Source organism: Aethina tumida, chromosome 5 (genome assembly GCF_024364675.1).
Source record: "Aethina tumida isolate Nest 87 chromosome 5, icAetTumi1.1, whole genome shotgun sequence".
NCBI lineage: Eukaryota > Metazoa > Arthropoda > Insecta > Coleoptera > Nitidulidae > Aethina > Aethina tumida.
The window spans coordinates 17,353,345-17,375,726 of NC_065439.1; the positions used below are offsets into that span (position 1 = coordinate 17,353,345).

A 22,382-nucleotide genomic window follows, 5' to 3' on the forward strand; every position below is an offset into this window, starting at 1 on the left:
TTTATTTATTATTATCGAAAATTTATTTAAAATAAATATATGATAAAGTAAACTATGAAATTCTGTTTACTTCAAAATTAAAACGAAGATAATCTTTGTTTTTAAAACAATTGCTACTCTTTAATATTCAATAATATTAAAAAACACTTTTTTAAACAAAGTTTATTTGAAATTAAATTTGAAACTCAATTATAAATATCAATATCTCTTAAAATAAATAATGAGAAACTTTATGAAAATCTGTTTTTATTTTCAAAATTAAAAGGAAAAGATATATTGTTTGTTCTTATTACAATTGCTGTTCCCGAATATCACATTATTTTATTCAATATTTATTCAAAATAAGTAATTTTTATGAAAGTCTGTTTAATTCAAAATTAAAATGAAGATATATCATTTGTTTTTCATTATTTTCTTCATGATTATTTAAAAAACCTTAAATTGATAAAAATAAGTAATCAAAACTTTATGAAAGACTACATAATGTTCAAAATATGGGAATATACACTGATAAAATTTTCATATATTTGTCATTTCCTGATATTTGACAAATATAAAAACCCCTTCGAGTCAAGTTTATATCGATTTCGAGTGTTCTCCCTCGAACAAACATTCTATTGTCTGAAATAGGACGCTTCGGCGAAAATACCACCTAAATCTCACCAATTGCCATTTGCATTGGACCTCCAACACCGCAATAAGTAACTTATTAAGACGCCACAAATGACAAAGTGGATTTGCCCCATTGTCAACACGCCGAGATCTAATTGTTTCGGCGAACTAATTGAAGAGCAGCGACAAATCGTCTATGGCAAGTTTCCAGTCCAGTAATGCAACACGCCGTTTGATAAACGCATCAAAACTTAATCTAAACGAGAATAGTTTCGACGGGGGTAAAAGCTGCAACGTAAGGCTCGTAACAGTTTTCCAGACGGCGACGCGGAATTACGACGGGAGACGTACTCTATTCTATAGTCGAGTACCGATTTCGAGACCACTCGCCGTTTCAATTTCGAGCCTGCATATACCCGGGGACTTAAGTGCTTATCGACAGTGATTCCATGGAAGCTCGAGACAATGATTGGATTACGCGGGAGTGTTATGCGAACTTTAAAAGTGCACTGCTACAAATTTTAAGTTCCACGTTAAATATTTATTGATTTAGAACCGACATAACAAGTGACCTAATAATTAGACCAGCTTACAAATTTCAATTTTTGAAATTAAGCGACTTTCTCTTGAATTTTACTATTATTAAGGAAATTAATGTCGCTTCTGCGCATGTCGATATTTTACTGTCATTTGTAATTTCTAAATAATTGAATATAAAACTTTTTTTTGTAATATAACGTAAAATTATTAAATTATTTTATGCTTTTTGAAGTGAAAACTTCTTTAACCACTTTTAGGTAGGGGAAAATCTTATAGGTTCGCGTCACCGACATGCTCGTCCTTCTTTTGTTAATAAATTCTGACAAAATAAAAAAGTTGTTGATTTGCCTGGTAACCTCGGTTACTAGACCAACAAACTATGTGTCTGACTGCGTTTCAAGAGGTACCCGAAAATTAGACCTTAAGAATAAAATCCCGGAACCAGAGGGTGAGTACAGCTGTATTTAAGAGCATTTTGAAATCAGGAAAAATTTTACTAATGCAGTGGTTTCGTTAAAGGCTTTCAGCTAAGTTGGAAATGAGTTTGATGCTAATATCTATTACTGTTTTGAAAGTGGAAGGTTCATAGAGGAGAATGCCGTCTGAAAGGAATCTCTATATAGAAATATTCGTAATTTTCAGGATCATCTTTATTTCTGAAGTAGTTTCAAGGAAAAAATCAGCGCCCAATTCTCTTACCATCTGTTACCAACGCGCTCAATTTCGTTAAAAAGTAATGGATCTGATTTACCAAATATCGTGGTAGGTAAGTTTAGAAGGTAAATTTCTCAAATAATCGTTCAAGATCAGTATTGAAATTAAAGGTTGTACATATTTTGGTTCCCATTACAATCGAAGGAGGGATGTTTTTTAAGCAAAAGTAAAACATTGTTTTGTTTTTTACACCGTCAACAAAAGTGTGTAAACTGAAAATTAGCCTATCCCAACAAATAATAATAGATTTAATGTATTTTTAGAAGTGAAAACTTCTTTAGCCGCGTTGGGCACTTTTTGGTATGGAAATATTATGCGTTGACGTCATTGACATGCTCATGACTGGCGCATGCGCAGTGTGCTGTGCGCCTTAGACACATTTTGGATGGATGAAATCTCGTGCGTTTGCGTCACCGACATGCTTATACCAGTATATCTGTAAGTATACAGTTGATGTATAGTACTGTGTATATCTTATAAGTGAAATTTAATGGATTTAGTGAAAAATTTATTTAAATATGTCCAATGATCAAAAACTCAGTACTACAAAACATAAAATCACAATCGATGCCGCTTTTACGCGATACTTAAATAAATTTGAATCAAATATTTTCATTTCTTACTTTAATTATCATAAGCCCATTGTCTCCTTTTTAGAACAAAATGAAATAATTGAAAGTATTGTTGAAATTAATTATGACAATGATGCAAACAATTAAATTAATGTTAAAAATCAAGTACATTGAAATTTAAGTAAATACAAATACTATCCATAAAAAATATGATTATATATTAATTGTTATTTCAATTGAATTGTATTTATAGTTTGTCATGATTTTGTACAGCCCGTATTATATTTAAATAATAAAAATCCATATAAACATGCATAAAATATTGCTCACAGAATCAATAGATGTGAAAACCAGATTGATGTTGATAAATTTAACTCAAACATTATGAAATTTAAAATTTAAATATTAAAAGTTTTCACTTATATCGGCAGTCACTACAACTGCCAACTTTAATTTTTTTTTTATATATATTATTGTCACGATTTCTTATGTTGTACTGAACTGACTTACTAGAAATCTGGTGAGAGTCTTCTTTATACATTCCTCAATTGAACTAACTCCACTTAACACCGAAAAAGAAAAAAAACATATTTTTACTTAGCACGATAACCGCATTACTCTAACTTAATATTTTTTTTATTTATTTATTTTACTTGGAACTTTTTAGAGCTACAACTCAGTTAGTTTCTGTAATATTGTTTTGCAATAAACTACTGTTATTGAAGCTTTAAATCCAGTTACTCCGTTATCATTAATTTCAATTTAGTAATTATCGGATTATTGAAAAGTTTGCTATAAACAGTCTGATTTATTACAGCCGAATTCGATTACGATAATGTATTTAAGTATTATTCGTAGGCGTCGACGTTAATTTTAAAGTTCACGGGATAATGGGAAGATTAGAGTTACCACTCGTTAAAAAAAAACCAGCGTTGCATGCAGAAAATCAAGTCGTTTAAAGCAAATAATAATTTTTGCATTTATTGACACGCAAATTTATGGATCGCATTTACATACCGGTCCACGTATGCTCTCGAAATAAACCAAAACACAAATACGGATTTAATATGGCGGGCTTAATCGATACGAATTGCACTGCACCGTATTAAAATTAAACAATGTTCATAATGGAAAATGATGTGAAATTTCCCGAGTTTATTGTTACCGTGCTTTTTCGATATCGATTGAACTGTTCATAGGTCAATGATCCATGAAAGGGGCCTGTAATTAGAAAAGTGTATGCATTTGTGTGATTAAATCGATACATAATGTCATGTTATTAATTTAAATAACACGGATTATTGTTATTGAATTGTTGTTTATATTAATTTAATTTAAAATCAACATCGACGCAATCTCGAGAGTGTTATAACAGTTCAGTAATTATAAAACGATGATAAAAAGGTAAACGATGCAGAAAATTTCGCGTTAACCTTTACATGAATGACTATTCATCAGTCGCCCACTAAAAATTTCATAATCTGAAAATTATGAAGATATATATAAATATGGTGAATGCACCGTAACCGGCGCATTCTCCATTTTTAACAATAGTTAAAGCTTCGAATGAACAACTTGAATAATTCTTGTATTCGATTAATCATAATTAAAATATTTTTGAATATTTGAAAATCAAAATTTTCATTAAGATCAACAATTAAAGTATTTTTAAATCTAATAAATAAGTTCAGACAAGGATAAAGTACATAAATATCCGATTATTCAATATTATGTATATTATAATACATATGTTATTAAATGAATGAATGACATTTCAAAAAATTTAACATTAGATCATTTAACCATTATTATTATTATTATCATTAACCATTATTAGTAAAAAAAAGTTTTTCTTTTAATTAGGTAATCGTCTAATTATCTATTTATAATTATTTCAGAGACAAAATTTAACAATTAAATGTATTTTTCCTGGTTTCAAAAAATAATTTAAGGATATGTATAAAAAATCCTGCATATTCTCTATATTTCTTTTAATTTTTAATCATTATTATTATTGGTGTGTTTTTTATTAATTTTATAAACTGTGTCAATTATTATTCTTTTTTTTTCTAGATTTTATTATGAAATTTTTATAGTTTCATATATTGAAATAAAAGAAACAATAATTATTTCAAAGACAAAATTTTTATTAATTAAACAATTTTAATATCCTTATCAATGTCTTCAATTTTTTATTATTTTCATTATCCATATTTTATATTTTAGTTTCATTTATTAAAATAAAGGACAATAATTATTTTAGAGAAGAAAAAAATAATTTTACACATAATTTAAAAAATCTGCACATTCTACATTTTTTTAATTAATATTGTAAAGTGTTTCAATTCTTATTTAATTGCTTTAAATTTTTAGATTTTAATTTTAAATCTTCCTCAATTCCTTTATACCATGTACAAAAAATAGTTATAAACTGTTAATCGGCACCTTCACCATATTTTTAAAAATTACAATAATGATGAACATTAATGATAATTATTAATATTAATAGTGATTTTTTAAATATTTAAATCTTTTGTTTTTATTTTTAAATGTTCATAGTTTTTTATACAGAAATATATTTTAGAAATATACATTTTAATTAATATTTTTAACTTATTCTTAGATATCTGTTTTAGTTTTTTGATTAAAATTATACAATTAAACATTTAACATATTTTGCTTTTCTTTTAGATTATGCCATAAAAAATTGTAAATTTGGCTCTATCATGACTGGTTTTTAAAACTGTTCTTACATTTCATTTGTAATTTTAGATTTACTTTACAGTTAAGAAAACCAAGTTATTATTTTATAACTAAAGATTTTTTATATTATTTGTCATATATTAAAATAAAATAATAATAATAATCGTTACGGAAGAAATTTAATCATTTTATACATTTTAATAATTGTAAAAAACCTGTACATTCTTCAAATTAACAATAATTTTAATAACTCCGTTTAAGACAATATTCTTCACTTTTTCTCATATTCGCATTTCAAATCAGTTAATGAATTTATTTGATATTTTAATTATAAACGTATAAAAATCACTATTACAACTATGCAAATTCGGCGTAAATTTGATTCGACGTGAAACAGATTTAACAGTCTGCATATTCATGAGGCGAAAATCAACTTAAGCACCGAAAAACCAGATAGATAAACTCGCCGCGATAACGAAATAAAAGCTGACCACATTCATATACAGATTTCGACCGTCGAAAATCACCGACCGACAATAATTGTCCTTCGGAACGTCATAAATCCACGACAAAACAATTTTCCGACTTACAGTTGCAAAAGTTAAATATTCCGGCTTCTACATTAGGAGCTTTTGCATATTCATTAACGCGTGCGGAATCAATCGCGTCCCGTTCGAATTGTTAGTATGGAGGATGGGGGGCTGAATTTCCCTAATCCGGAACGGCGGATTTATGGTGCGCCCCGGTGTGGCGTTTTATATTGCCCAAACATCGCATTGGTAAACCCATTAATTTTAATGCTGGGCGGGCGCCTCAGAACCTGCGACCCACCACAATATGTCAGCGACGCAACTTTTCACCACCCGAAAGATTTATTCTTCGGTGCTTGTTCCTTTTTTCTATATAAAATGTGGAGGGTTGAAAGCTGGGAATTGAAAGTAATCGTTTTAAGCTGGCGACGACGATCAAATAAAAATTATATAACATAGATCAAGATAAACATAAAGGGAAACAGACATTTTAACGATTTTTATTATATTCATGTATTGTTTTAATCAGAGTTAAGAAAAGTATATTAATTAAAATTTAGATATTTAAGTCAAAATATTTTAAACATAAATCTTGTTTTTTCTTAAATTTATTCTAAAAAGTATATATATATATATAATATTATTAATATAATAATCAAATTAAATTATTTTAAATATAAAAATCTTGTGTTTTAATATATTTCTTATGAACAATGTATTAATATAATATTATAAAATTTAAATATTAACTAATTAAATGCATGTTTAACATAATTTCTTATGGAAATGTAAATAAATATATAATATAAAATATGTACGAGATAAAAACGCATATGGAACAATTTGTTTATGTTAAAGTGTTTTAAAACATAAACATCTTGGGTTTTAACAAATGTCTAATGTATAATGTATAAATATAACATTATACAAATTAAATGAATTAATTAAAAATATTGATACAATGAATTGTAAAAAATATTTATTTTTAATTAATTTTTAATGTAAAATATATGACTAATATTATTAAATTAATACTCAAATTAAATTTAAAAGTTATGGAATTAAAGAAAAATATGAACGAGTTAAAGACACATATGACACAATTTGTGTAAATCAAAGTGTTTTAAAAAATAAATTTTGGTTTTTAACATTTCTAATGTAAAATGTATTCAGTAAAATTTTGTATATAAATTTAATATTATAAAAATAATACTTCAATTAAATATATATATGATTAAAATAAAATATGTATGAGTTAAAAACACATATGAAACAGTTTGTTTAAAACACACAAATCTTGGTTTTTTACATATTTTTAATGTAAAATGTATAAATATAACATTATCGAAATTAAATATGAACAAATAAAATATAACTTTTGTGATACAATATATTGCACTCATAAAAAATCTTGATTTTTAATAAGTTTCTAATAAAAAATATATAAATCTAATATTATTAAAATAATATTCAAATTAAATTTAAAAGTAACGGAATTAAAGTAAAATATGTACGAGTTAAAAACACATATAAAACAATTTGTTTAGTTGAAAGTATTTTAAGCATAAAAATTTAGATTTTTAACATATTTCAAATATATAAATACTCGTATAATATTCTAAAAATTAAATATGAACTAATTAAAAAATATATTAATTTTAAATAATATCTAATGTAAAAATTGTATATAAATTTAATATTATAAAAATAATACTTCAATTAAATATACAAATTATATAATTAAAGTAAAATATGTATGAGTTAAATACACATATGAAACAATTAGTTTAAATCAGTGTTTTAAACACAAAAATGTTGTTTTTTTTACATATTTCTAATGTGAAATGTATAAATATAATATTATCAAAATTAAATATGAATAAATAAAAAACATATTTCATATAAATTTTTTGATACAATGTGTTGTACACATAAAAAAATCTCGATTTTTAATAAATTTCTAATAAAAAATATATAAAACTAATATTATCAAAATAATACTTAAATTAAATTTAAAAATAATAGAATTAAAGTAAAATATGTACAAGTTAAAAACACATATAAAACAATCAGTTTATTTGAAAGTGTTTTGAACATAAAAAATTTGATTTTTAACATATTTCAAATGTATAAGTACTCATATAATATTCTAAAAATTAAATATGAACTAATTAAAAATTATTTGATATAACTTCTTTACAATATGTTGTATAGATAAAAAAATCTTTAATTTTAATTAATATCTAATGTAAAATATTGTATATAAATTTAATATTATAAAAATAATACTTCAATTAAATATACAAATAATATGATTAAAGTAAAATATGTATGAGTTAAAAACACATATGAAACAATTTGTTTAAATCAAATACACAAATCTTGTTTTTCTAATGTAAAATGTATAAATATAGTATTATCAAAATTAAATATGAACAAATAAATAACATATTTCATATAAATTTTCTGATACAATGTGTTGTACACATAAAAAATCTTGTTTTTGATACATTTATCATGTAAAATATAAGGCATAAAAAATGATTTGTGCTCTAAAAACAAAAATGATTCCCCAAGAAAATTCCTTTTGCTTTAGAAAATAAAGGTTTAACAAGATAGTTCTTGGAATTGCATACTTCGTTTTCATCAAAATCTGTAGCTGATGATTATTTTTAGTCTTTCAATTTTAAATTGCATTTCCAGATAAAGCATATGGTGGTGCATTCGATTCTGACCTTAAAACAAAGACTCCGGTTTCGGCTGCGTTTCGTTATGCACGTGCACTTGCTACGCACGCGATCCCATTCACGACCCCATAATGAGGTTGCGTTCGATGTGGATGCCATCACAACAAACTGGCCGCGATCGATACGTGGTTATAACGTCAGAAAAAAAAAAACCACCTTGGTTCATTTACTTAAGAACGTGTTTCGTGTGTGTGTTACAAGATGCGTGCGGGGTGGCGAGTTTCACCCCTGTAAAATACTGCGGATTCGTTTTGGAAGTCGGCGTAGAAGTTTACTTTACGAGTTTTGTTCCCAGTTTGTTGATGGAGTTTAAACGGTTTTATCCGATGCAGTTTTCCGGTATTATTAGACACGACGACTAGACTAGAATAATAAAGATTGCGCAAGTTTTACAAACTGAAACTGGATGTTTTTACTTGAGGTCGCAAAATGCTAATTGTCCACTTTAATTCACTGTTGTGCAATTCAGACACCCTCCACTTCCGGAACTGTGAAATTGAGCTAGTCACATGCACGGACTGGAGTTATTTGCATTCGTAATTAAAAATTACGTACCGGCATAAATAACTGTTATATGTTGCTACGTGAGCCTAACAATATTAAAACAACGCCTCGTGTTTGTCGCACACTTTATCCTTGGGACGAATAATTATTGATGCATACGCGGTCCATAATTTAAAATGCAATTAATTAAAACTTGATCAAAACTAAGCCATAAACAATTGCACCTCAAGTGCACTTTATCGGTTTTTGTTCTGGTTCAAGAGGTTCGGGTATAAATCGGAGAAATTTAAACGGCCAGGTTTAATTTCGCACATTACAGCCGAAGTTTGGCAATCGAAGTTTTAAAAAGGACTTCATGAATATGCACGATGAAGTTTCGAGAAGTTTTGTGGTTCGGGCATTTTTTTTTCTAAATGAATAATTGAATATTATTTCAATAATATAGTTGTAAAATTTAATTTGGATTAGTTTAGTTATACAACCTTTATTAAAAAAGACCAGATTGTTTTAAATACTTAATTTCATATAAATTTAAAAACTTGAAGTAATGTTTACGACATGTGTCTAAAGAAATTGCTCGTGGAACAACATATTTCAGATCCATTAAAGAACTGTTATTATTCTTCAGATAATATTTAATGTAAAATGTTCTCAAGTCGACTAAAATTATTTCCAGTCGAAAATCTCAATGAACAACATACTTCAGTTTGAACAAAGTAGTATTATTTTAATATCATATCATTCATTACAAATACATTGAAAATAATATTCGTATTAGAAATATTCTAAAAACCAAGATTTTTATGTTTAAATATATACAAAATGTTTTAAGCAAGTTGTTTTGGACATATTATTAACTTGTACATTATTTATTTTGAATACAACTTAGAATTTAATTTGAGTATTATATTTATATATTTTAACATATGTTAGAAATATATTTCAAACAATATTTTCAGGTTTAAAATAGTTTGTGTTAATTCGTACATATTCATATAAATTTAAGTTTTTTTAATTTTAAAATATTGCTTATGAAACAATATATATATTTCAGTTCTATCCAAGTAGTATTATTTTAATTATATTATACTCATATATTTTATATAAAAAACAAAGATTATTATTTTTAATAAATTCTTTTTTAAATTTAAGTTAATGTTTACTGGAAAATTTCTCGAAATTATCGAAAGCTACTTTATTTTAAATAGTTGTATTCAACTTAAGTTATATTTACTATAAAATCTAGTAAATAATATATTTATTATAAGAATTTATTTATTTAAAGAATTTACTAAAGGAACAACATATTTCAGTTGCAAAATAGTATTATCTCATTAATAATATGTTTATATATTTTTATATTTGAGGTAATTTTTTAATCTTGAGGTAATATTTACTATAAAATTTCTTTAAGACGACAGAAAAATTATTTTGAGTCCAAAAAACTTCTTATTTAAAAAATTTTCTAAAGTAACAACATACAATGGCATATATCGTTTATATATTTTTATATTAGAAAACAACGCTTTGTTTTAAATATGTTTTAAACTTCAGATAATATTTAGTATAAAATCTCTTCAAGCCGTCAGAAAAATTATTTTCAGTCGAAAAAATTTCGTATTTAAAGAATTTACTGAAAGAACAACACATTTGTGTTGAATCAAACCTTTATTTTAAAAATGTTTTAATTTGAGGTAATATTTGCAATAACATCTCTCCAAAGGGTCAGAAAAATTATGAATGATTATTTGAAGAATTTACTGAAAGTAGTATTATATAAATAATATTGTTTATATATTATTATATTAGAAACAACGCTTTGTTTTAAACCTCAGATAATATTTAGCATAAAATCTCTTCACATAGTCAGAAAAATTATTTTCAGTCGAAAAAATTTCGTATTTAAAGAATTTACTGAAGGAACAACATATTTGTATTGAATCCAAATAGTATTATCTTAACAATATTATGTTTATATATTTATATACTGGAAAACAAATCTTTATTTTAAAAATGTTTTAACTTGAGGTAATATTTGCCATAAAATCTCTCCAATGGGTCAGAAAAATTATGAATGATTATTTGAAGAATTTACTGAAAGAATAAGTTCCATGAGAGTAGCATTATATAAATAATATTGTTTATATATTTTTATATTAGAAAACAACGCTTTGTTTTAAATATGTTTTAAACTTCAGATAATATTTAGTATAAAATCTCTTCAAGTCATCAGAAAAATTATTTTCAGCCGAAAAAATTTCGTATTTAAAGAATTTACTGAAGGAACAAAATATTTGTGTTGAATCAAAATAGTATTATCTTAATAATATTATGTTTATATATTTATATACTGGAAAACAAACCTTTATTTCAAAAATGTAAAAATTTCGTATAAGTTTCATGAGGGTAGTATCAATTTAATGATATTGTTTATATATTTTTATATTAGAAAACAACACTTTGTTTTGAACACATTTTAAATTTTAAATAATATTCACAGTAAAACGTCTTCAGAGAGAACAAAAATATTATTTTCAGTCGAAAAAACTACGCGTCTAAAGAAATTGCTCGAGGAACAGCCAATATCAGTTTCATCAAAATATAAAATCATGTTCAAACAACTGGTCGATTTGAAATGTAATAGGTTTTATGTTTCGTCCGTTCACATTTTGTTCGTGGTGAATATTTCATTTCCTCGGTTATTTTAGAGCCTCTATAACAAATCTAGTCCATCTTCAGCATTCAATTATACATGACAGCACAAAATATTGATTGCGTATCGCCTTATTGTGCTACCGCTTTTCATAGTCAAGTTTACAACTCGGCTCGTAAATCGAATACATATATATATAAACGAGATGAGGGAATATTCCGTTTACGACAGCGTTAAATTATGATGTTTATGGGGATGTTAATTAGTTGAACATCTTGACATGAAGCTACTATTTTCGTTTAATTTACAGACATTCCTTGCGAGACAATAACCACTGATAAGGATTCTTTTCTTTCTGTATACAGTAAAGTAAACTTTCAAATATAACATACTCTAATAAAAAATACTCCTTCAGGCTGAGTGGTGTGTAACTTTGAAATCTTAAATGGAAATCCCTATTTATTATTGAAGATTTTTTCATAGGATGCTTTTTACTTAGGATATTTGAGTTCAGGAAATGGTCCTGCACATTAAAAGAATCACTTTTGATAGGGATAAATTGGTTGTTCTATTCAGGTTAATTTTATTAAAGGGCCGTACAGAAATGCATTATTTATCGAGGACCGTCTGATATAATTCAAGGCCGTATTCATTTAGCACATTAAGGAATTAAGAGTAATTTACTATTGAGTAATTCCACACTAGACAAACAGCCATTAAGACCAACCACTGGAAACAGAAGTTCGCGTACACGTTACCCATTGACATAAACTGTTTTTAAATTTTACTGCAAGCGTAAAATATTTTCCATGACAAAAACACACGATACGGTAAAAGGGAGATAAATAATACGACGCATTTTACTATATTCCTGCATCCTAAAATTGCCAGCCATCTGCTGCGTCGCATTGTGCCGAATTGTTTGAAAATATTATGTCCCTTATTTCGGTTATTAATCTCGCCTGTGTGCGACGTTTTCCATCGATTTTCCCATTAAATTTCCATTTAAAAGTTGCGCGAATTTACAAAAGGGGACGACTTTAAAGTTTCCATTGAGTTATTCTGGCTACGAATTGCGGGTTCGAGCTGTATCAAAAACGGGCGATTGCCCGGAGTGTTTGCACGATACAATCGAAAATCAATTGTTCCGGCTCGGATTGATTAATTATCGGTTAATAAGAAGCTTCACACAATGAGATACGATCGGGTAAGTGCACGTATATTCAAAAGTTCCGGAGCGAAACACGAAAAACGGGAAAACGAATTATAAATTCACGTCAGGACCGAATAAAAATTCAAGCAAAAGCCGAAAAAATGGCAAAAAGGCGAAGCAGAACAAGCACGTCTGATTGCAGATTTACCCTGTCACAGTCGCATGTATTTCGACGGGGTCTTTTGATGTGACTAATGAATTTACTTTAAAATCTGCACGATAATTTTTTAAACGGGCACGCCTGAAAGGTCCATTCACTTGCACCGGAGTCGTCGTCGATTCAGATTGGTTTAAAAAGGCTTGAGAGAACATTTTTAGAGCTTACGTACAAATCATGTTCAAGTGCGGTAAGAGAAAACGACATGAATTTACTTTTTATTGTCTGGAGAAATTTAACTTTCGACTATTGCTCAAAAAAAAAAAAGTGACATAACTGTTTTAACGTTGCAAAACTTGTCGTAGGAACGAAAAAACGTATTGTAACCAAAAAATTGACACGTTATCTTTGCAAATTATGTGTCACGCCGGACGATTTGCATGAAAATTATTATTGCAAAAAAAAATTGTGCGACCACAAAATTTACAATCGCATGTTCGAAAATAGTCAAGTGACAGGGCGACCAATAAAGGCGATTTAAATAAGTTAATGAATGCAGCTAATAATAAACTCGTGCGTGTTGTACATTTCAAAGAAACGGCATTAAACAATAACCACGTTTAAAAATATATATCTCGTTACATTCGTAAATGTAATAAATCCAGTTTCTAACAGGGTTCAGCCTTAAAAGCAGATAAGTGACAATTTTAAGGGGGTCTCAGACGGATTTAACACAATAACGGGCTTCGATGGTTGATGACACTTGTGCGTCTGGCCACACAAAAGATTTATCTCTGGCCGAACGGGAAGCAAAAGACGTGTTTGTCTGATCTGTAGCGGGTTCAATTTAATGAGAAATATATCCAAAATTTCCGTCATAGGCCTCCTTGCCATTTAACATCAGCCAAAATTGTGGCGATGTTTTTTTACTCGATTTATTTGAATGAATTACTATTTTTTAAGTTTCTTCTTTTGTGAACTAAAATACAAATTTAAATAACACACATCATTTTTTTTTATGAGTTTTGTTTTTTTGCCTTAATTTATTTCAATATTTAATAAATGAATCAATTCAATTAAACAAAATTAAATTGATTAATTATTAAGTTTAATGTAGTTTTAAAAACATGTTAATCGTCCTTTTTTTACTTAATTTACTTCATTAAATTACTATTTTATTAATTTTTTTATGTCAATTATTAATTCTAATAATGCTTTCAAAACTCTTTTGTAAGTCTTTCACTTTACTTCATTAAATTACTATTGATTTAAATTTTTTTTCCTGTGAACTAAACACAAGCTTAAACATCTAATAAGTTAATAAATTCAATTAAATAAAATTTAATTGAATAATTATTAAGTCTAATAAAGTTTTAGAACTCCTTTGTGAGTCTTTTTTTAGCTTAGTTTACTTCACTAAATTATAGTTTTTAAATTTAAATATTTAATAGGTCAATAAATTCAATTAAATAAAATTAAATTGATTAATTATTAAATTTAGTAAAGTTTTAAAACTTCTTTGTGAGTCTTTTTGTAACTTAATTTGCTTTGCTCTGTGAACTAAAATACAAATTTAAATACAATAAATTAAATTAAATTATTAGATTTAATAAAGTTTTAAATATTTTTGAGTCTCGTTTAATATGTTTCTTTCTATGTGAAATATAAATTTAAATATCAAATATTTTTTAAATTAATTTACTTAACTAAATTACTATTTTTATGTTTTTTTTTTGTGTACTAAAATTCAAATTTAAATATCTAATAGATCAATAAATTCAATTAAATAAAATTAAACTGATGAATTATTAAACTTAATACAGTTTTAAAAAACCTGTGTCCTGTTTTTTTACTTACTTAATTTTCTTAAATATAAATTGATTAATTAATAAATTTAGTAAAGTTTTAAAATTCCTTTGTGAACCTTTTTGTAACTTAATTTGCTTCATTAAATTACTCTGTTATTTCTTATACTGTGAACTAAAATACAAATTTAAATATAATACATTCAATTAAATAAAATTGAGTTATTTAATTACTAACTTTTATAAAGTTCTAAATATTTTTGAGTCTTTCTCTGTTAATTTAAATATCTAATATTGTATTTAATTAAATTTTAAAAAACTCTTATGAATCATAATCATATCATATCATATGTTTAAATGTCATTTTACAGTATTTTCGAGAGCTCTTGCCAAACAGCAATGCAACTGGTATGCAGGAATCCATGCTGATTAAATTTTGATTACTAATTAGGCGACCAGGTTATAATGGCACTATTCGCGTTTGAAATGGTGCGCCAACACTGAATTAGTTCGGCGTAATAAATCTGATTATTTAATAAGTATGTAACTGTTGTTCTTACAATTGTAATAGATGCATCGTAATTATCGTTATTTAAACGCCGGCGATGAAAATTACTCTCAATAACTGTTGTAAAAACAGTTTCAATATCAACTATTACTGTATATAAACAGCATTACTTTTATAAAACACCTTCGTGCCGCTTTTTAAATTGATTTTATTATTGTAATGATGTGCAAGGGTAACAACCTGGATAGGAAACAGTCAATGTGCAATTAGAACAATCCTCCACCAATCATGACAAAAGGTTAAGAGACAATTGGTGCATTTTTTCGGGTCACACATAATAAATCATACCTCTAAAACAAGTAAAATCAACTACCCGGTCAACTATTGCATCTAGGACACCTAAAAATTGGACAGAAACACATCTTTAATACGAGGTGCTGATGGAGGGCAACAACAACGACCGATCACCAAAGAATGCGCAAAATTGCTGCACGATAAATCACCAATTTGTTGTCAGCATTCGTTGGTGTCGCCGTTACGGTTTTTATTTAATCATACCTTCCATACAAGTACACCTTCCGAAATAGTCCATAATAGCTTCCGCTAAACCTGCATAGTTGAAACACTAATCAGTAAACAACCAACAACGCATAAATCAGTTAGTGCACACTGATTTGAATAAAAAAAACTAATATTTGAATTAATCAGGTAATGAAAAACGACTGTCCGGATTAATGAGAACGACGTATGAGCTTTCAAAATTTCGATGTTAAACGCTCAAAGTGATTAGGCGTCAAAACAAACATTACAAACTGCAGGTAAAACAATTAGTTTAAATCAGTGTTTTAAACACAAAAATGTTGTTTTTTTTACATATTTCTAATGTGAAATGTATAAATATAATATTATCAAAATTAAATATGAATAAATAAAAAACATATTTCATATAAATTTTTTGATACAATGTGTTGTACACATAAAAAAATCTCGATTTTTAATAAATTTCTAATAAAAAATATATAAAACTAATATTATCAAAATAATACTTAAATTAAATTTAAAAATAATAGAATTAAAGTAAAATATGTACAAGTTAAAAACACATATAAAACAATCAGTTTATTTGAAAGTGTTTTGAACATAAAAAATTTGATTTTTAACATATTTCAAATGTATAAGTACTCATATAATATTCTAAAAATTAAATATGAACTAATTAAAAATTATTTGATATAACTTCTTTACAATATGTTGTATAGATAAAAAAATCTTTAATTTTAATTAATATCTAATGTAAAATATTGTATATAAATTTAATATTATAAAAATAATACTTCAATTAAATATACAAATAATATGATTAAAGTAAAATATGTATGAGTTAAAAACACATATGAAACAATTTGTTTAAATCAAATACACAAATCTTGTTTTTCTAATGTAAAATGTATAAATATAGTATTATCAAAATTAAATATGAACAAATAAATAACATATTTCATATAAATTTTCTGATACAATGTGTTGTACACATAAAAAATCTTGTTTTTGATACATTTATCATGTAAAATATAAGGCATAAAAAATGATTTGTGCTCTAAAAACAAAAATGATTCCCCAAGAAAATTCCTTTTGCTTTAGAAAATAAAGGTTTAACAAGATAGTTCTTGGAATTGCATACTTCGTTTTCATCAAAATCTGTAGCTGATGATTATTTTTAGTCTTTCAATTTTAAATTGCATTTCCAGATAAAGCATATGGTGGTGCATTCGATTCTGACCTTAAAACAAAGACTCCGGTTTCGGCTGCGTTTCGTTATGCACGTGCACTTGCTACGCACGCGATCCCATTCACGACCCCATAATGAGGTTGCGTTCGATGTGGATGCCATCACAACAAACTGGCCGCGATCGATACGTGGTTATAACGTCAGAAAAAAAAAAACCACCTTGGTTCATTTACTTAAGAACGTGTTTCGTGTGTGTGTTACAAGATGCGTGCGGGGTGGCGAGTTTCACCCCTGTAAAATACTGCGGATTCGTTTTGGAAGTCGGCGTAGAAGTTTACTTTACGAGTTTTGTTCCCAGTTTGTTGATGGAGTTTAAACGGTTTTATCCGATGCAGTTTTCCGGTATTATTAGACACGACGACTAGACTAGAATAATAAAGATTGCGCAAGTTTTACAAACTGAAACTGGATGTTTTTACTTGAGGTCGCAAAATGCTAATTGTCCACTTTAATTCACTGTTGTGCAATTCAGACACCCTCCACTTCCGGAACTGTGAAATTGAGCTAGTCACATGCACGGACTGGAGTTATTTGCATTCGTAATTAAAAATTACGTACCGGCATAAATAACTGTTATATGTTGCTACGTGAGCCTAACAATATTAAAACAACGCCTCGTGTTTGTCGCACACTTTATCCTTGGGACGAATAATTATTGATGCATACGCGGTCCATAATTTAAAATGCAATTAATTAAAACTTGATCAAAACTAAGCCATAAACAATTGCACCTCAAGTGCACTTTATCGGTTTTTGTTCTGGTTCAAGAGGTTCGGGTATAAATCGGAGAAATTTAAACGGCCAGGTTTAATTTCGCACATTACAGCCGAAGTTTGGCAATCGAAGTTTTAAAAAGGACTTCATGAATATGCACGATGAAGTTTCGAGAAGTTTTGTGGTTCGGGCATTTTTTTTTCTAAATGAATAATTGAATATTATTTCAATAATATAGTTGTAAAATTTAATTTGGATTAGTTTAGTTATACAACCTTTATTAAAAAAGACCAGATTGTTTTAAATACTTAATTTCATATAAATTTAAAAACTTGAAGTAATGTTTACGACATGTGTCTAAAGAAATTGCTCGTGGAACAACATATTTCAGATCCATTAAAGAACTGTTATTATTCTTCAGATAATATTTAATGTAAAATGTTCTCAAGTCGACTAAAATTATTTCCAGTCGAAAATCTCAATGAACAACATACTTCAGTTTGAACAAAGTAGTATTATTTTAATATCATATCATTCATTACAAATACATTGAAAATAATATTCGTATTAGAAATATTCTAAAAACCAAGATTTTTATGTTTAAATATATACAAAATGTTTTAAGCAAGTTGTTTTGGACATATTATTAACTTGTACATTATTTATTTTGAATACAACTTAGAATTTAATTTGAGTATTATATTTATATATTTTAACATATGTTAGAAATATATTTCAAACAATATTTTCAGGTTTAAAATAGTTTGTGTTAATTCGTACATATTCATATAAATTTAAGTTTTTTTAATTTTAAAATATTGCTTATGAAACAATATATATATTTCAGTTCTATCCAAGTAGTATTATTTTAATTATATTATACTCATATATTTTATATAAAAAACAAAGATTATTATTTTTAATAAATTCTTTTTTAAATTTAAGTTAATGTTTACTGGAAAATTTCTCGAAATTATCGAAAGCTACTTTATTTTAAATAGTTGTATTCAACTTAAGTTATATTTACTATAAAATCTAGTAAATAATATATTTATTATAAGAATTTATTTATTTAAAGAATTTACTAAAGGAACAACATATTTCAGTTGCAAAATAGTATTATCTCATTAATAATATGTTTATATATTTTTATATTTGAGGTAATTTTTTAATCTTGAGGTAATATTTACTATAAAATTTCTTTAAGACGACAGAAAAATTATTTTGAGTCCAAAAAACTTCTTATTTAAAAAATTTTCTAAAGTAACAACATACAATGGCATATATCGTTTATATATTTTTATATTAGAAAACAACGCTTTGTTTTAAATATGTTTTAAACTTCAGATAATATTTAGTATAAAATCTCTTCAAGCCGTCAGAAAAATTATTTTCAGTCGAAAAAATTTCGTATTTAAAGAATTTACTGAAAGAACAACACATTTGTGTTGAATCAAACCTTTATTTTAAAAATGTTTTAATTTGAGGTAATATTTGCAATAACATCTCTCCAAAGGGTCAGAAAAATTATGAATGATTATTTGAAGAATTTACTGAAAGTAGTATTATATAAATAATATTGTTTATATATTATTATATTAGAAACAACGCTTTGTTTTAAACCTCAGATAATATTTAGCATAAAATCTCTTCACATAGTCAGAAAAATTATTTTCAGTCGAAAAAATTTCGTATTTAAAGAATTTACTGAAGGAACAACATATTTGTATTGAATCCAAATAGTATTATCTTAACAATATTATGTTTATATATTTATATACTGGAAAACAAATCTTTATTTTAAAAATGTTTTAACTTGAGGTAATATTTGCCATAAAATCTCTCCAATGGGTCAGAAAAATTATGAATGATTATTTGAAGAATTTACTGAAAGAATAAGTTCCATGAGAGTAGCATTATATAAATAATATTGTTTATATATTTTTATATTAGAAAACAACGCTTTGTTTTAAATATGTTTTAAACTTCAGATAATATTTAGTATAAAATCTCTTCAAGTCATCAGAAAAATTATTTTCAGCCGAAAAAATTTCGTATTTAAAGAATTTACTGAAGGAACAAAATATTTGTGTTGAATCAAAATAGTATTATCTTAATAATATTATGTTTATATATTTATATACTGGAAAACAAACCTTTATTTCAAAAATGTAAAAATTTCGTATAAGTTTCATGAGGGTAGTATCAATTTAATGATATTGTTTATATATTTTTATATTAGAAAACAACACTTTGTTTTGAACACATTTTAAATTTTAAATAATATTCACAGTAAAACGTCTTCAGAGAGAACAAAAATATTATTTTCAGTCGAAAAAACTACGCGTCTAAAGAAATTGCTCGAGGAACAGCCAATATCAGTTTCATCAAAATATAAAATCATGTTCAAACAACTGGTCGATTTGAAATGTAATAGGTTTTATGTTTCGTCCGTTCACATTTTGTTCGTGGTGAATATTTCATTTCCTCGGTTATTTTAGAGCCTCTATAACAAATCTAGTCCATCTTCAGCATTCAATTATACATGACAGCACAAAATATTGATTGCGTATCGCCTTATTGTGCTACCGCTTTTCATAGTCAAGTTTACAACTCGGCTCGTAAATCGAATACATATATATATAAACGAGATGAGGGAATATTCCGTTTACGACAGCGTTAAATTATGATGTTTATGGGGATGTTAATTAGTTGAACATCTTGACATGAAGCTACTATTTTCGTTTAATTTACAGACATTCCTTGCGAGACAATAACCACTGATAAGGATTCTTTTCTTTCTGTATACAGTAAAGTAAACTTTCAAATATAACATACTCTAATAAAAAATACTCCTTCAGGCTGAGTGGTGTGTAACTTTGAAATCTTAAATGGAAATCCCTATTTATTATTGAAGATTTTTTCATAGGATGCTTTTTACTTAGGATATTTGAGTTCAGGAAATGGTCCTGCACATTAAAAGAATCACTTTTGATAGGGATAAATTGGTTGTTCTATTCAGGTTAATTTTATTAAAGGGCCGTACAGAAATGCATTATTTATCGAGGACCGTCTGATATAATTCAAGGCCGTATTCATTTAGCACATTAAGGAATTAAGAGTAATTTACTATTGAGTAATTCCACACTAGACAAACAGCCATTAAGACCAACCACTGGAAACAGAAGTTCGCGTACACGTTACCCATTGACATAAACTGTTTTTAAATTTTACTGCAAGCGTAAAATATTTTCCATGACAAAAACACACGATACGGTAAAAGGGAGATAAATAATACGACGCATTTTACTATATTCCTGCATCCTAAAATTGCCAGCCATCTGCTGCGTCGCATTGTGCCGAATTGTTTGAAAATATTATGTCCCTTATTTCGGTTATTAATCTCGCCTGTGTGCGACGTTTTCCATCGATTTTCCCATTAAATTTCCATTTAAAAGTTGCGCGAATTTACAAAAGGGGACGACTTTAAAGTTTCCATTGAGTTATTCTGGCTACGAATTGCGGGTTCGAGCTGTATCAAAAACGGGCGATTGCCCGGAGTGTTTGCACGATACAATCGAAAATCAATTGTTCCGGCTCGGATTGATTAATTATCGGTTAATAAGAAGCTTCACACAATGAGATACGATCGGGTAAGTGCACGTATATTCAAAAGTTCCGGAGCGAAACACGAAAAACGGGAAAACGAATTATAAATTCACGTCAGGACCGAATAAAAATTCAAGCAAAAGCCGAAAAAATGGCAAAAAGGCGAAGCAGAACAAGCACGTCTGATTGCAGATTTACCCTGTCACAGTCGCATGTATTTCGACGGGGTCTTTTGATGTGACTAATGAATTTACTTTAAAATCTGCACGATAATTTTTTAAACGGGCACGCCTGAAAGGTCCATTCACTTGCACCGGAGTCGTCGTCGATTCAGATTGGTTTAAAAAGGCTTGAGAGAACATTTTTAGAGCTTACGTACAAATCATGTTCAAGTGCGGTAAGAGAAAACGACATGAATTTACTTTTTATTGTCTGGAGAAATTTAACTTTCGACTATTGCTCAAAAAAAAAAAAGTGACATAACTGTTTTAACGTTGCAAAACTTGTCGTAGGAACGAAAAAACGTATTGTAACCAAAAAATTGACACGTTATCTTTGCAAATTATGTGTCACGCCGGACGATTTGCATGAAAATTATTATTGCAAAAAAAAATTGTGCAACCACAAAATTTACAATCGCATGTTCGAAAATAGTCAAGTGACAGGGCGACCAATAAAGGCGATTTAAATAAGTTAATGAATGCAGCTAATAATAAACTCGTGCGTGTTGTACATTTCAAAGAAACGGCATTAAACAATAACCACGTTTAAAAATATATATCTCGTTACATTCGTAAATGTAATAAATCCAGTTTCTAACAGGGTTCAGCCTTAAAAGCAGATAAGTGACAATTTTAAGGGGGTCTCAGACGGATTTAACACAATAACGGGCTTCGATGGTTGATGACACTTGTGCGTCTGGCCACACAAAAGATTTATCTCTGGCCGAACGGGAAGCAAAAGACGTGTTTGTCTGATCTGTAGCGGGTTCAATTTAATGAGAAATATATCCAAAATTTCCGTCATAGGCCTCCTTGCCATTTAACATCAGCCAAAATTGTGGCGATGTTTT

The 22,382-nt window shown here is 27.3% G+C and overlaps 1 protein-coding gene across 10 annotated transcripts in view; it reads right to left on the reverse strand.

Annotated features, from left to right (window-relative positions):
• The window catches only part of LOC109601946 (phosphatase and actin regulator 3), a 132,857-nt gene that overhangs the window by 12,837 nt on the left and 97,638 nt on the right, over window positions 1-22,382 (reverse strand). For 6 of the 10 annotated variants that reach the window (XM_049968158.1, XM_049968161.1, XM_049968162.1 and 3 more), the window contains 2 exons: window positions 15,757-15,807; window positions 15,547-15,597 (listed from right to left, as the gene is read on the reverse strand). The exons of 3 other annotated variants lie outside the window; for them this stretch is intronic. In XM_049968158.1, the coding sequence (XP_049824115.1) occupies window positions 15,547-15,597; window positions 15,757-15,807 (102 nt within the window). The remainder of the gene's footprint in view (window positions 1-15,546; window positions 15,598-15,756; window positions 15,808-22,382) is intronic. One more of the 10 variants, XM_049968157.1, reaches the window with a different exon arrangement.